This window comes from Chiloscyllium punctatum, chromosome 10 (genome assembly GCF_047496795.1).
Source record: "Chiloscyllium punctatum isolate Juve2018m chromosome 10, sChiPun1.3, whole genome shotgun sequence".
NCBI classification, from domain to species: Eukaryota; Metazoa; Chordata; class Chondrichthyes; order Orectolobiformes; family Hemiscylliidae; genus Chiloscyllium; species Chiloscyllium punctatum.
In genome coordinates this window covers 11,575,511-11,590,493 of record NC_092748.1, presented here as the reverse complement: position 1 = coordinate 11,590,493, position 14,983 = coordinate 11,575,511, and the positions used below count along the sequence as shown (strand labels likewise).

Sequence of the window (14,983 nt, the reverse complement as noted above, 5' to 3'; positions counted from 1 at the left end):
TTAAGGTTTTCTCCATGTCGTAGCTGTGGTACTGAAAGCCAAAGTTCTCCTTCCTTTTCAGTAAGGTTCCATGCTATTAAAAGGACAGTCTGCTCATGGCACTTCCAGTTTAAACATCTGTACATTATTTCAACCAAATCTAAATTTGGTATTGGTGCCTTCAGTATGTGGTTCAGATTATATTTCTTTTTAATCAAGCCCCAGTTAAAACCTCATTGAAAAGCTGTTATAGGTTAAAGAGAAAAATGAAAGTTGAGTAAAATTTGGCATCAAGACTGCACAGAATAACAAATATTGCACTCCCTTTCATTAGTTTGCTGTTGGAGCTTTAATTTTGTTCTGTATATAACAATCCAATTAGAACAGTCTCCAGGGACAGCCAAACAGTGATCTTCAATTGGTTTACAAGATCCATTAAGGACAGTGGGTGCCACTAAGCAGCCCTGTGTTTCCACAGTGCTAATCTATCTAGTGCAGTTTGTTAGAATTTATAATAAAATGCAAGTTTCTTGAGTACATCTTCTGGTAAACATGCAAGGAATGGACCCTACCTTTCTGCACTTGTATCTGGATGTTTAAAAAGAGGGAATGCAGTGATCCCCTTGTTACAAAGGTTTTGTTCAATATCCTCAAAATGCATGCAGTGTTGCTGGCAGAAACATAGATTAGTAGAAGGCCATTCAGCCCTAGGAGACTGTTTCACCATTCAGTTGGATCACAGCTCCCATTTGCCGCCTTAGTTTTGGAGTAAATAATGACAAAAATCCATCAATCTCGGTTTTGAAATTTTCAATTGAACTTTGTTACATAAAAGGTAATGAGTCAGCTGTTTACTCCCAACACCCCTGAATGCCCTAGCTCAAATTTTAAGGTTATTGTAAAATACTTTGACCATCAATATTGCTGTCTGTACTTCTCTAGGTTTTCTGTTTCTTGCTGTTTAACCTATTGATCACATTAAACATGAATTCTACTATGAATAATCTCCCAGACCTGCAGACCTGTGTTTATTTGTGAAGCATGGGGTAATTAATCTCAGAAAAACAGCATGATCATTGTAGAAACATTCAGCTTAAATAATGTGCTGTGGCTACATTCATTGGCACTGACTGTATCTGTCTATTATTTTGCCTTTGCTTAGTCACGACTGGCGAGCCAGAATGAAGCTATCGCTCTTCAGTCAATCAGAAACATTCGTGGCAACTCTCATTGTGTGGACTGCGAGGCATTAAGTAAGTGATGAAAAGACATTTTCTGTCAGATGTTGTTTCCTTCTTCATCTCTGTCTCATTCCTGACCAGAAAGAATTTCTAGGAGATCTTAGAAATCATACAGCACAGGAGAAGGCCATCAGCCTATCATTTTTTTTGTGCCAGCTCTTTGCAATTGGTCCCACTTTCCTGCTCTTTCTCCTTAACCCAGCAAATGTCTCAATTTTTATATTTCAGATTATGTTCCCTTTTAAAATTTATTATTAAATCTCCTTTAAGTTAGTACGTTCCAGCTCGTAACAACACACAGAGTAAAAAAGTAATCTTGTCTCCCCCTCGCTTTTTCCCTTCTGTGTTCTCTAGTTGCTGACCCTCTTGCCAGTGTAAACAATTTCTCTCTATTTGCCTCATAAGTTTTGAGTATCTCTATTAAATTTCCTCTTATCTGGTCTAAGGAAAACATCCCTCTGTAACCATTCCACATAACTGAGGTCTCTGATTCTCTTCTTATAAATCTCTCCACCTGCTCCAATGCTTTCCCAATCCTTTGGGTCCAGAATTGGATGCAGTACTCCAGCACAGGCTTAACCATATCATAAATTATATGCTCCGAAGTTGTTAATGGTGCTATGTACCTCATGACAGAATAGTACATTTAAGTGGCTAACACTCATGCTTAGCAGCATTCTTTGAGGGTGTTTCTAGTAGTTTCTAGTATTTTGAGGCCAAAGACCCTGCTTTAACCACATGTAGTGAGCACAGTTAATTGGATAAAAGATATGTTTTGATTGTAACAAGAAGGGATCCCTTTATGGAGCTCCTTCTATAGTGCAACTGTCAGTGTTAAACAAGATATTGTGCTTGTCTACTGTGTGTGATAAATACTGAAAATCTTTAATGGAATGGTGGCTTTTGGGGGTAGACTTTATATTTCTCATTTAGCTCATAGATATATCTAAAGTGTCACTGAGCCATAAAAACCAAAAATGTCTTGATTTTATTTCCTGACCTCAGCAGGTTTACAGTCTGAGAGTCACAAGTGTTAAAGAGTATTAAACTACACATCAAGGTGGCTGACTCTCCTTGGGTTAATGATTCCATTCACTTATTATTTCACATAGAATTATGAGATGATACTGCATATAAGGAAGCTGTTTGGACCATCTACACTGTGACAGCTCATTCTAAAGGTACCTCCACTGCGCTCTCCCTATATCCATGCAAACTTTCCTCTTTCAGGAATCTTCAGTTCCTTTTTGATAGCTCCTTTTAAATTTGTATCCACCAACTTGGAGATAGTGAGAACTGCTGAAGCTGGAGAGTCAGAGTGGATAAAGAGTGGAGCTGGAAAAAGTACAACAGGTCAAGCAGCATCAGAGGAGGAGGGGAGTCAATGTTTCGGGTCAGAACCTTTCATGAGGAAATGTGACTCCCCTCCTTCTCGGATATTGCTTGACCTGCTGTGCTTTTTCCAGCTCCACTTGTTATCTGCTCCATATCCACCATCCTACCAGGCATTGCATTCTGAATCCTAACCACTTGGTGGATCAAAAGTTTCACATTGCCTCTTGATCTTTTGCTGATCATCTTAATTGATCTCCTCAGCTATTTGAGAAGGCTTCTCTTTATTTACACAATGAAATATTTACAGTCACTTACCCTATTCCACTTTAAGGAGAACAGCTTCATTTTCTCCAGTCTATCCACATAACTGTATTCCTTCATCCCTATTACATTGCCTCAACAACTTCTCCTGAAGTCATCAGGACCCAGTGTTCAAATAAAAATACTGCAACAGAGGATAAGTCTGTCCACAGATAAAACGATTCTCATTGTCCAGTTCAAAGGCACATGAAGAGACATTTAGTAAGCAAGACAGGTAGCATGTCTGGAGAGTGAAAGAGACTTAGCATTACAGTTTGTGACCTTTCAATCAGATGAAATATTAACTCTTGTTTTGCTCTCTACAGCTGCTGACAGACATGCTGAGTATTTCCACCATTTTCTGCTTTATTTCAGATTTCCAGTATTTTTCTTGTGTGTTGACATTTATTATGCACCATTTAGTAAGCTTTTTACTGATTTGAATTTGTTCCAGATCCAGACTGGGCCAGTTTGAACCTAGGAGCTCTCATGTGCATTGAATGCTCAGGTATCCACCGCAACCTTGGCACCCACCTATCACGGGTCCGCTCCCTCGATCTTGACGATTGGCCCCTGGAGCTTATCCGAGTAATGTCATCTATTGGGAATGAAGTAGCTAACAGCATTTGGGAAGGAAGTGCCCAGGGACGCACCAAACCCTCACCCGATTCCACAAGGTACATGCATTCATCTCTATTCATTAGTCTTGAATTAACTCTGGACCATTTTTTTGTTTTCTCCAAACTGCACTATTCCAATACTGCCCTCACTGGCCTATTCTCTCTAAAATTGGGCTTATCTAAAACTCTGCTGCTTATGTCCTACCTCGTACCATATCCCTTCACCCATCACCCTGTACCCACTGACTTAAATTGGCTCAGAAATTTTAAAATTCTGGTCTTAATGATTCATTCCCCCATGGCCTTGCTCTTCACTATCTCTGTACGTTGAAACTGTGACTCAAAGATTAAAAGCTGCTCTGCTACTGAGATATTTTATGCATATAGTTGTTTGGCTGCATCTAACAGTATTTTTTAAATAGGTGGAAAATACTGCACAGTTCGATCATGATGTACTAGCAAAAACTAGTAACCAAGTTTATTTACAAGATTTATGATTACACTAAAGCAGTAAAAAAAATTTAGCTTTCAGCGATATAATGCTTTGACATATTCCTGTCAACTGTCCCAAAAATAAAATCGTGATTCCTTTTCAGTAGCTATTAACTATCAGTCCTAAGATAAGTTAACTTCATACCTGACAGAGATTTGATGAATCATGCAACATAGAAATGAATGCTTGAACGTGGGGAAACTCCTGAACGGGGAGAATTTGCCTCACTTGTATAACTGTGAACAGGTCTTTGCCATCTCAGATCAGAACAGTCCTTTCATACTCAACATGTAAATATGTTCAAAGTCAGTTTTAAGTTTCAGGGAGATAGATTGTGAACAACAGATTGCTATAGTTTGTATGGGTTTAGTTTTAACACTTCATTTATGTGTCAAATTGCTGGACCTTGAGGATAACTATTTTGTGGCTGTTAGCTTTCTGCACATAAAAGCAACATTTCAAAGCCAGAGGATAATTTCTGATGTAATTAACATACAATAAATTCCCACCATGAGATCAGTTGAGCCAAAGAACTCCCACAGAGTGTACATACCCCCAGAGGATAGGGATTGCTTTAATTCACTTCTCTACCCAAAGGTAAAAGAATATCTTTTCGGACACAGCTGACCTTTTTCTTTGTATTTGCAATATTTAGATGGGAGCTAATTAATTCAGTTGGCTAGATGGCTAGTGTATGATTCAGAATAATACCAACAGTGACTACTAAAATCCCATTCCAACCAAGGTGGAATTCGGATCTGCCTTCTTCCCCTGACGATAAGAATGGAAGACCATAGTGACTCATCTCTGACCAAATATGCTGAGGAACATAAGATGAAGGGTCAACAGGCAATGAGGCAAGGACCAGATTTCAGGCAAAGCACAAATGGAATGGAACAATATCCTGGCCCCTCGAAAATATATGACAAACAGTTATGAGACTTGACAGCTTGAAGTAAAACTAGAGTTACACTGTATATTTTCTGCATTTCTTTACCACTTCATTTCCAAATATGTTCATCTTGTCTTCACCCTGCATTTCCATCTCTTTCTGTTCTTCTAGCATGTTAATCACTTCCTCGTCATTTTGTATAATTATGTAAACTTAGCTCCTCTTTAAGTATAGGACGAGGAGGAGGCTATTCTGCCTTGGTTTCATTTGTCTTCATCCCTTTATTAATCAAAAATTTAGTGAAGTCCATTCTGAATTTTTAATTGACCTCCACCTCAACAGTGTTTTGTGAAGGGAGAGAATTAGAGATTTTCACCGCCCTTTATGTTAAGAAGTGCATCCTGATATTACCCTCCCTGAACAGTACCACTCTGAATTTAAAGTTAGAGAACTTTACCATCCACCAGAGAAAGTACTTTCCCTTTGAGATGTTTAAGAATTTGATAGAATAGAGAATTAGATGGACATCCAACCCTACATACTCCAGAATCTCTTTCACGTGGTCCTTTGTGAGAAGCTTCAGCAAGCAATGCTCCAAAGTTGTGAAGTCACAACAACAGGTTGAGGTCATGGAGTTGTGCAGTACGGAAATAGACCCTTCGGTCCAACACGGCCATGCTGATCAGCTATCCTAAATTATTCTAGTTCCATTTGCCAGCGTAGCCCATATGCTTCTAAACCCTTCCTAGCCATGTACCCATCCAGATGCCTTTTAAATTATGTAATTGTACCAGCATGCATCACTTCCTCTGGCAGCTCATTCCATACACACACTATGTGAAAAAGTTGCCCTCTCACCTTAAACCTGTGCCCTTTAGTCTTGAACTCCCCTAACGTGGGGGGGAAAAAAACCCTTGGTTATTCACTCCATTCATTCCCCCTCATGATTTTATAAACCCCTCAGCCTCTGACATTCCAGGGAAAATAGTCTCAGCCTAATCAGCCTCTCCCTAAACCTCAAACCCTCCAACCACAGCAAAATCCTTGTAAAACTTTTCTGAAGTTTTTTGTTCTTGAAAACTTTAAAGGACATATGGTGTTTTTAGGAATCATTTTCAGCCACATAACCAGGTAAATAAATGCCAGTAGCTACCAGACACTAGGCTGCAAAATGTGAGGAGACTGGGCAATGGACTATCTGTAGTCAAGAGTGTGATGCTGGAAAAGCAAAGCAGGTCAGGCAGCACCCGAGGAGCAAGAGAATCAATGATTCGGGCAAAAGCCCTTCATCAGGAATGAGGCTGTGTGCCGAGGGGGTGGAGAGATAAATGAGAGGGGAATGGGGCTGAAGGGAAGGTAGCTGAGGGTGCAATAGGCAGATGGAGGTGGGGGTAATGATGATGGGTTGGAGGGGAGGGTGGAGCAGATAGGTAAGAAGGAAGATGGACAGGTCATGTGGGCGATGCCGAGTTCGAAGTTTGGAACTGAGATAAGGTGGGGGGGAGGAGAAATGAGGAAACTGGTGAAATTCACATTATTCTCATGGGGTTGGAGGGTCCAGAAGCAGAAGATGTGGCGTTCTTCCTCCAGGCGTCGGGTGGTTAGGGAGCGGTGATGGAGGAGGCTCAGCACCTGCTTATCCTTGGCAGCGTGGGAAGGGGAGTTGAAGTGTTGGGCCATTGGGCAGTGGGGTTGGTTGGTGTGGGTGACCCATAGATGTTCTCTGAAGCACACTGCAAGTCGGCATCCTTTCCCTGGAATGTCAGAGGCTGTGAGGTGATCTTACCGAGGTTTATAAAATTGTGAGGGGAATGAATGGAGGGAATAGACAAGGTTTTTTTTCCCCAGGGTAGGGGAGTTCAAGACTAAAGGTCATAGGTTTGAGGTGAGAGGGCAACTTTTTTATACAGTGTGTGTATGGAATAAGCTGCCAGAGGAATTGGTGAATTCTGGTACAATCACAACATTTAAAAGGCATCTGGATGGGTATGTGACTATGAAGGGTTTAGAAGGATATGGCCAAATGCTGGCAAATGGAACTAAATTAATTTAGGATATCTGGTCAGCATGGCCGGGTTGGACTGAAGGGTCTATTTCGCCAATGTAGAGGAGACCAGATTGGGAGCAACAGATATGGTAAATGACGTGTAGAAGTGCAGGTAAAACTGTGATGGATGTGGAAGGTTCCTTTGAGGTCTTGGGCGAAGGTGGAGGGGGCAGGTGTGGGCGCAGGTTTTGCAACTCCTGCCGTGGCAGGGAGGGTGCCGGGCGGGGAGGGGAGAGTGGATTGGTGGGGGTCATGGACCTGACAAGGTAGTCGCGGAGGGAACGGTCATTACGGAACGGAAAGCGAATGGTGTGGGGAGAGAAATTTATCTCTGATGGTGGGGTCTGTTTGTAGGTGACGGAAATGCGGAGTATGATATAATGTATACAGAGGTTGGTGGGGTAGAAGATCAGGACCAAGGGGTTTCTGTCCTTGTTGTGATTGGAGGGGCGCAGTTTGATGGCGGTGTTTCGGGAAATGGAAGAGCTGTGCTGGAGGGCATTATCAGCCGCGTGGGAAGGGAGATCGCGGTCTTTAAAGAAGACCATCTGGCGTGTTCTGTGGTGGAACTGGTCATCTTCAGGAGCAGATGCGGCGGAGGAATTGGGAATAAGAGTGTTTTTACAAGAAGCAGGACGGGAGGAGGTGTAGTCCAAGTAGCTGTGAGAGTCGGCTTTGTACAAGATATCAGTATTGAGTCGGTCACCATTGATGGAGGTGGAGATGGAGAGGTCCAGGAAGGAGAGGGAGGTGTCTGAGATGGTCCACAGGATGCCTACTGGTAGAGCGCTTCAGAGAACATCTCTGGGACATCCGCACCAATCAACCCAGACTCCCTGCGGCCAAACACTTCAACTTCAACTCCATCTCCCACTTCGCTAAGGACATGCAGGTCCTGTGCCTCCTCCATTGCCACTCCCTAACCACCCAACACCTGGAGGAAGAACACCTCATCTTCTGCCTCAGGACCCTCCAATCACACAAAATTAATGTGGATTTCACCAGTTTCCTCATTTCTCCTGCCCCCACCTTAGCCCAGTTCCAACTTTCCAATTTGGCACCACCCTCATGACCTGTCCATCTTCCTTCCCACCTATCATTACCCCCACCTCCATCTACCTATTGCACACTCAGCTATCTTCCCCACCACCCCACCCCCTCCCGTTTATCTCACCACCTCCTTGGATCACAGCCTCGTTCATAATGAAGGGCATTTGTCCGAAATGTCGATTCTCCTGCTCCTCGGATGCTGCCTGACCTGCTGTGCTTCTCCGACACCCCAGTCTCAACTCTAATCTTCCAGATCTGCAGTCCTCACTTTCACCTAATGGATTATCTGTAGCTTATCCAGCCTTATGTGGTCTCAGCTGTGTTTTGCCCCAGTAGCAAAGTAGTGTGTTTTGGAGAATTTTAGAGCCTGTTTGAAATTTCTTGTCTTTTTTCATTTATAAACTAGCTTCAATAGAGGTGTTTCAGGTAGTGTAAACTTCAGTAACCAAGGCAGAGATCAAACTCTTAATGGCTGTGGTATTTTTTTCATCAGTGACCTGCAGTTCTGAATTGTGAATGCTCCTTAAGGATATGAAATTCAAGCAGGATTCAAAGTATTATACACAACGCAGTCACGATAGAAAAGGGTCGAGAGTAGAACTTGTGACCACATGTAAATATTGTTTCAGGAATAATTAAGGACTGCTATTGAATCACAAAGTTTTCAGCTTAATTTATCAAATTTAGATGAGATTCATGGGTGCTAGTCTGCTTTTCATGCAGTGTTTGTGAATATAGGTGTGAACCTTGTGCAAAAACTCAATCTGCCCAAACTACTTGGGAATTTTCAGTAAAAGACAATCAGCCTTCCCTCCACTTGGAAATCCAAACAGAAGCACTTTTTCCACTGTTTGGTTACACAAGTGAATTTTATGGCTAGTATCAATATCTTGCTCACAGTGATCTGTAAGTCAGAATTCAGCTCTTAGCTTTCCAGTAGAATATATGCGACACAGAAGAGGGCCACTTGACCCATCATGTCAATGCTGGATTTTATGAAAGTCTGTCCATTCTCCTCTCACTTTCCAAGTCTTGGTGTCTTGCCCTCACGGCTACTGCAGTTAAGTGTATCTCATTTATTTTATATGATTAGGGTCGTTTATGTTATCATCCTCTTCAGGCAGTGACAGCCAGGCCCCCCACCACGCTTGAGGTGAAAACATTTCTAAGCTTCCCTGTAATATTTCTGTTAGTTACTTTAAAGGATTGTACCCTAGTTATGGAATGAAAGATTACGGAAAAGGATCCTTCCTGCCCACTCCACCTAGGCTTCTCGTAATTATGTAGAAGCTATATTTTATGATATGAGGACCACACGGCAATGGTCAGTGCTAATGGGAAAGGCCAAAGATTTGTTTCCATTGGCACTTTCCATGATTTAGTGATTGATACTCTCACCTCTCCATCTATACATGTGGGTTCAAGACCCATTTAAGAGGTTTGACCTTAACGTTACAACTGTATTTGTGAGCTGTTAAGCAAAGACCTGCAAACGTAAAAAATATTACATGGCAGTATTTTTAAGAACAGACACATTGTGGCCAATGTCTATTCTTCAATCAGCTCATTGCTGTATGTGCTAATTACCTTCCACATTTCTACAATTATCATGGCAACTGCACTTCAAAAGTACTTTGTTGCCTGTAAAGTGTGTTAGGATGTTCTGAGATTGTGGAAGGTACAATATAGATATTAAAAATGTTTTTCCTTAGTGCATTCCTTTTCTTGCCCTGTCTGTAGATGTTTGATTCCTGAAGGTATGCAGTCCAATGAGCCTCAAATATTTGCAAGTGCCTCACCCAGTGACCCACGTGACTGAAAGGGAGTGGAAATTGGAAATTACAATGTAATCGAGAACATATTCTGACCCAATGTGAATAGGAGTTGGGCTGCCATTTTTTTTCTCGTTTCCCCTTCACTAGGCCAGTTCTGTCACTCCAACTTCTGCTTCAGTTTCTTGGGGGCAGGTTAGTGCTGTTTGATATTGGGCAATGTGCTGACCTACTGAACAAGCCTAGTCCAAAACAAGGAGGTATAACCATCAAATTAGAGCCAGATCTTTCAGGGTAGTAACAGGAAACACTTTTTACACAAACAGCCGTGAAAGTCTGTGTTTTGTGCATTTTATCATTCACAGAATGTGGGCATCTGTAGCAAGGTCAGGATTTATTGCCCTGCTCTGGTTACACTTGAGAATGATTTGGTGAACCATTTTCTTGAAAATGCTGCAATTTCTGTGTTGCTGTGCTATCAGGTTAGGAGTTTCAGGATTTTGACCCAGTGGCATTGCAGGAAAAGCAATGTTTTTCCAAGTTGGGGTAATGAGTGATTCGAAGCAGAATTTGCAGGAAGCGATGTGTCTGTGTACCTGCAGCCTCATCTGGTGAAGTTTGTAGTTTTGGAAGGTGCAGTAGAAAAAGAGCCAGGTTTTGCACTGTAGCTTCAGTCCTTCAGCCATGCAGGATCCGGATTATGATGCATACCTACGACCTCCCCTTCTGGTAATCTGTTAATGTCACCTGTAAATGGCTTTAATGGTTTCCTGCAATTATCAGCAGCCTCCGAACCGTGGCCGAAACTTCCTCAGAGATGGTAACAAATTGAAGCTGGCGTCTGCTGAAAGACTATCGACTTCCCATTCTTTTTGCACAGAGGCTGTTACTCCTCCATGGCACCTTTTTAATTACTTGTGAGCAAAACTCTTTCAGTACAAATTGTCTGAAGTTTTCATTATTCTTTTCTTCTTGATCTGCTTCTATTCCAATATAGGCACACTCTGTGCTGAGGGGGAGGATTGAATAAGATCAATGTGACCAGAATTGACTTGAACTTGTTCCTGAATGTATTTATTTAATGCAGTGGTAATTTTCCTTGACAGCTCAGCTTCTGTTTTTGGTATGTTGAATTTGTATTACATGCTTAATCCAGCAATTACTTAGGAGAAGAAGTGCCAACAACACATAAATTAAGTGTTGGATAAAGGCAGCACTAACTCACTAACACAAGAAGTGCTTTGGATTATGGGTTAGTTCTGTCACTGTTCAAGCTCACCAGAGGTCAGCCATGTGAACTGTGCAAAAGCCTTTAACTTCAGGGGTGGATGCCCTGGATCTTCAAGGCATGCGGGAGTCCCTTCCTCATCCCATCAAGCACTTACGAGTTTGCACTGACAAAATATCTGAAAGTCATTGTCAGCCATCCACTAATGTTGCATTAGTATGCAGTCTTGTTTTGTACTATGTCTGTATTTCCCCTAGCATGGAACATGAAGGGTGATGTATTAGAGATAGAGCATAGAACAGTTCAGCATGGGAACAGGCCGTTCAGTCCACCATGTCTGTGCCAACCATGGTGCCATTCTAATATAATCCCATCTGCCCGCATATATGGTGCGAATCTCTCTATTCTCTGCCTGTTCACTTATCTGTCTTTAAACTTTGCTATCATATCTTTTTCTATCATCTCCCCTGGCAGCGCATTCCAAGTAACTACCACGCTGTGTGTTTAAAAAAAATGCTCTTCTCGCACATCTGCTTTAAATTTTCCCTCTCTCACCTAAAACCAATGCCCACTCATATTTGACATTTCCACCCTGGGAATGAAACTGACTATCCACCCTCTCCAAGCCTGTCATAATTTTATATACTTCTATCAGGTCACCCCTCAGCCACCGATGCTTTAACGAAAACAATCCATGTTTATCCAACATTTCCTTATAGCAAATACACTCCAATCCAGGCAACATTCTGCTAAATCTCTTCAGTATACTCTCCAAAGCCATCTTCCTATGGTGTGGCAAACCCCCAGATTTGCACACAATATTCCAAATGCAGCCAGACCAAAGTCTTATGCAGTTGTAACATGACTTGCCAACTTTTGTATTCAATGCCTTGACCAATTGAAGGCAAGCATGCTACATGCCTTCTTTACCACTTAACCACTTGTGTTGCTACTTTCAGGGAGCTATGGACTTGCACCCTAAAGATCCGGCCATTCATAGTATACCTTCCTTTTGCAGTTGACCTCCAAAAATGCATCACCTCACACTTATCCAGATTAAACTCCATTCGCCACTTCTCTGCCCAAATTTCCAGCGGATCTATAACTTGCTACGTCATTTAAGAACATAGAACAGTTCAGCACAGAAACAGGTTATTCGATCCACTTTGTCTGTGCTGACCACGATGTCATTATAGGGGAGAAAGTGAGGACTGCAGATGCTGGAGATCAGAGCTGAAAATATGTTGCTGGAAAAGCACAGCAGGTCAGGCAGCATCCAAGAAGCAGGAGAATCGACGTTTCGGGCATGAGCCCTTCTTCAGGAATGATGCCATTATAGATGAGTCTCATCTACCTGCACATGATCTGAATCACTCCATTCTCTGCCTATTCATGTGTCTGGGTAAATGCGTCTTAAACATTGCTAACATATCTGCTTTTACCATCTTACTTGGTACTGTGTTCCAGTACCTACCACCACCTGCATAAAAAAACTTTCCCCCTCATGCTTTAAAACCTATGCCCCCTGGTGTTTGACATTTCCACACTGGGAAGAACACTTTGACTATCCACTCTACTCATGCCTCTCATAATTTTATATACTTTGATCAAGTCGTCCCTCAGCCTCCAACGTTGTAGTGAAAAAAATCCAAGTTTGTCCAAGCTCTCCATATAGCTAATACACTCCAACCTGTCTTCACTATGCACAGCTCCACTAATTTTAATGTCATCTGCAAACTTACTAATCAGACCACCTACATTTTCTTCCAAATCATTTTTATATATATGTACAGAGAACAGAGGTGTTAGCCCTGATCTTTTCAGAATACCACTGGTTACAAAGCTCCACTCAGAAAAACAGCCTTCCCCAACTACCCTCTGTTTTTTGTGGCCAACCCAAATTGTATCTAACTTTCCAACTCACCATGGATTCCATATTCAAGTTGATTGAAGGATCTCAGAGGGTATATAGAGAAAAATGAATTCCTCTGATGCGTTGGGGCATGTGGTCTCAAACAAGGTCCAGTTAGTCTAACCTCCGTAGTCTAACCTTCACTTGCACAGGCATAGTCTCCAGAGCTATGGACCAACAGCTGGAAATTAGAGTCAATGTAGTCAGATCTTCTTTGACTGGCATAGACATAATGGGGCAAATGGCCTCCTTCAGTTATATAAATATTTGATTTATTGATTTATTGCCATGTATACCTAAGTACAGTGTAAAGAATTCTAAGGGAAAGAATATATCTGCACTTCAAATGACTGAGATTGTCAGCATGAATTTGGTGAGGGAAGGTCTTGTCTGACAAATTTGACTAAAGTCTTTCAGGTGGTAACAAGGGCCTGTTTCTTAGAGTAATGTGTCTACAGTACTTGGACTTTATCAAGGTAAGGTTCCTCAAGACATACTGGTCAAGAAAGTAAGATCACATGGGATCCAAAGCAAAGTGGCACATTGGATCCAGAACAGGATGAGAGGTTGGAAGCAGAGGGTGATGTTAGAAGGATGTTTCTGGACTGGAAATCCGTTTCCAGTGAGGTCCAGTTGGGCTCGGTACTGGGGCCTTCGCAGATTACGGTAATCATTAATGATTTAGACTTTAATATAGGAAATATGATCAAGAATTTGGAAAGAAATTTGGTCGAGTGATTTTAAAAATGAGGAGGAGAGCTTTAAACTGCAGAAGTATATAAATCCACTGGTAAAGTGGCCAGAGCAATGATAAATGGAATTCAATCAAGTGAAGTGTGAGTTCATGCAATTGAGGGGGGCTAGCAAGCCAAGAGATTACACACTGAATAATAGGACCCCTAAAAGTACAGCAGATCAGAGGGTCCTAGGTGTACACATTCACAGATCCCTGAAAGTAATGAATCAGGTAGATAAAGTGGTTAAGAAGGCATAAGGAATAGCAGTGACATAGCATACAAGCAGAAGGAGGTTATGCTGGGGCTGAATCAAATGCAAGTTAAACTACTACTTGAGTGTTACGTGCAGTTCTGCTCACAATTTTATAGGAAGGGTGTGTTTGCCCTAGAGGGTGCAGAGGAGATATACCAGGATATTGTCTGTACCTGAAAGGTCTGAGCTATAAAGAAAAAATTAGAGAGTCTAAGTTTGTTTTCCTTGGAGCAGTAAAGGTTGAGAGGAGGTCTGATAGAGGTGTATGAGATTGAGGGAACTAACTAGGATGGATAGAAAGATTTTTTTCCTACTAATAGCAGGGTCAATAATCAGGAGGCATAGACTTAAGGCAAGAAGGAGAAGAATATTAGGGCAGTTAAGGAAGAATGATTTCACCCAGAGAATAGTGGGCGTATGGAAGTCACTGTTTTAAAGGGTGGTTGTGTCCAAAACTAATGTAACACTTTAAGCAGCATTTAGATATTCACTTGCACAGGCATAGTCTCCAGAGCTATGGACAAAAAGCTGGAAATTGGAGTCAATGTAGTCAGATCTTCTTTGACTGGCATAGACATAATGGGGCAAATGGCCTCCTTCAGTTATATAAATATTTGATTTATTGATTTATTGTCATGTATACCTAAGTACAGTGTAAAGCTTTGTTATGAGCAGTACAGACAGATCATAGTAAGCAAAGATATACAGACCATAGGGTGAAAAAAACTTGGACAGAGGCATACAGATTATATCACATAGGGCATGTGCTAGGCAAGATCAACATTATTTGAAGTAAGAGAGTTCATTCATCAGTCTAATAACGGCAGGTAACAAGCTGTTCTTGAATCTGCTGGTGCGTGCGTTCAAGCTTCTGTTTTTTCTGCCTAACAGAAGAGGGTGTAGGAGAGCATTGCCCAGGTGCGACGGGTCTTTGATGATGTTGGTAGCCTTACCACAACAATGGACTGTGTAACTGAATAGAAGATTGGTTCCTGTGCTGGTCTGGGCTGTGCACACAACCTTCTATAGTTTCTTATGGTTCCGGGTCGAGCAGTTGCCAGGTCTTATGCACCCGGACAGTATGGGCATTCAATGGTGCATCTGTAAAAGTTGGTCAGGGACCT

The 14,983-nt window shown here is 41.8% G+C and overlaps 1 protein-coding gene across 7 annotated transcripts in view; it reads left to right on the top strand.

Annotated features, from left to right (window-relative positions):
• Positions 1 to 14,983, top strand: part of agap1 (ArfGAP with GTPase domain, ankyrin repeat and PH domain 1) — a 759,171-nt gene that overhangs the window by 676,598 nt on the left and 67,590 nt on the right. For all 7 annotated transcript variants that reach the window (XM_072578526.1, XM_072578525.1, XM_072578524.1 and 4 more), the window contains 2 exons: positions 1,142 to 1,232; positions 3,310 to 3,532. In XM_072578526.1, coding sequence (XP_072434627.1) covers positions 1,142 to 1,232; positions 3,310 to 3,532 — 314 coding nt within the window. The remainder of the gene's footprint in view (positions 1 to 1,141; positions 1,233 to 3,309; positions 3,533 to 14,983) is intronic.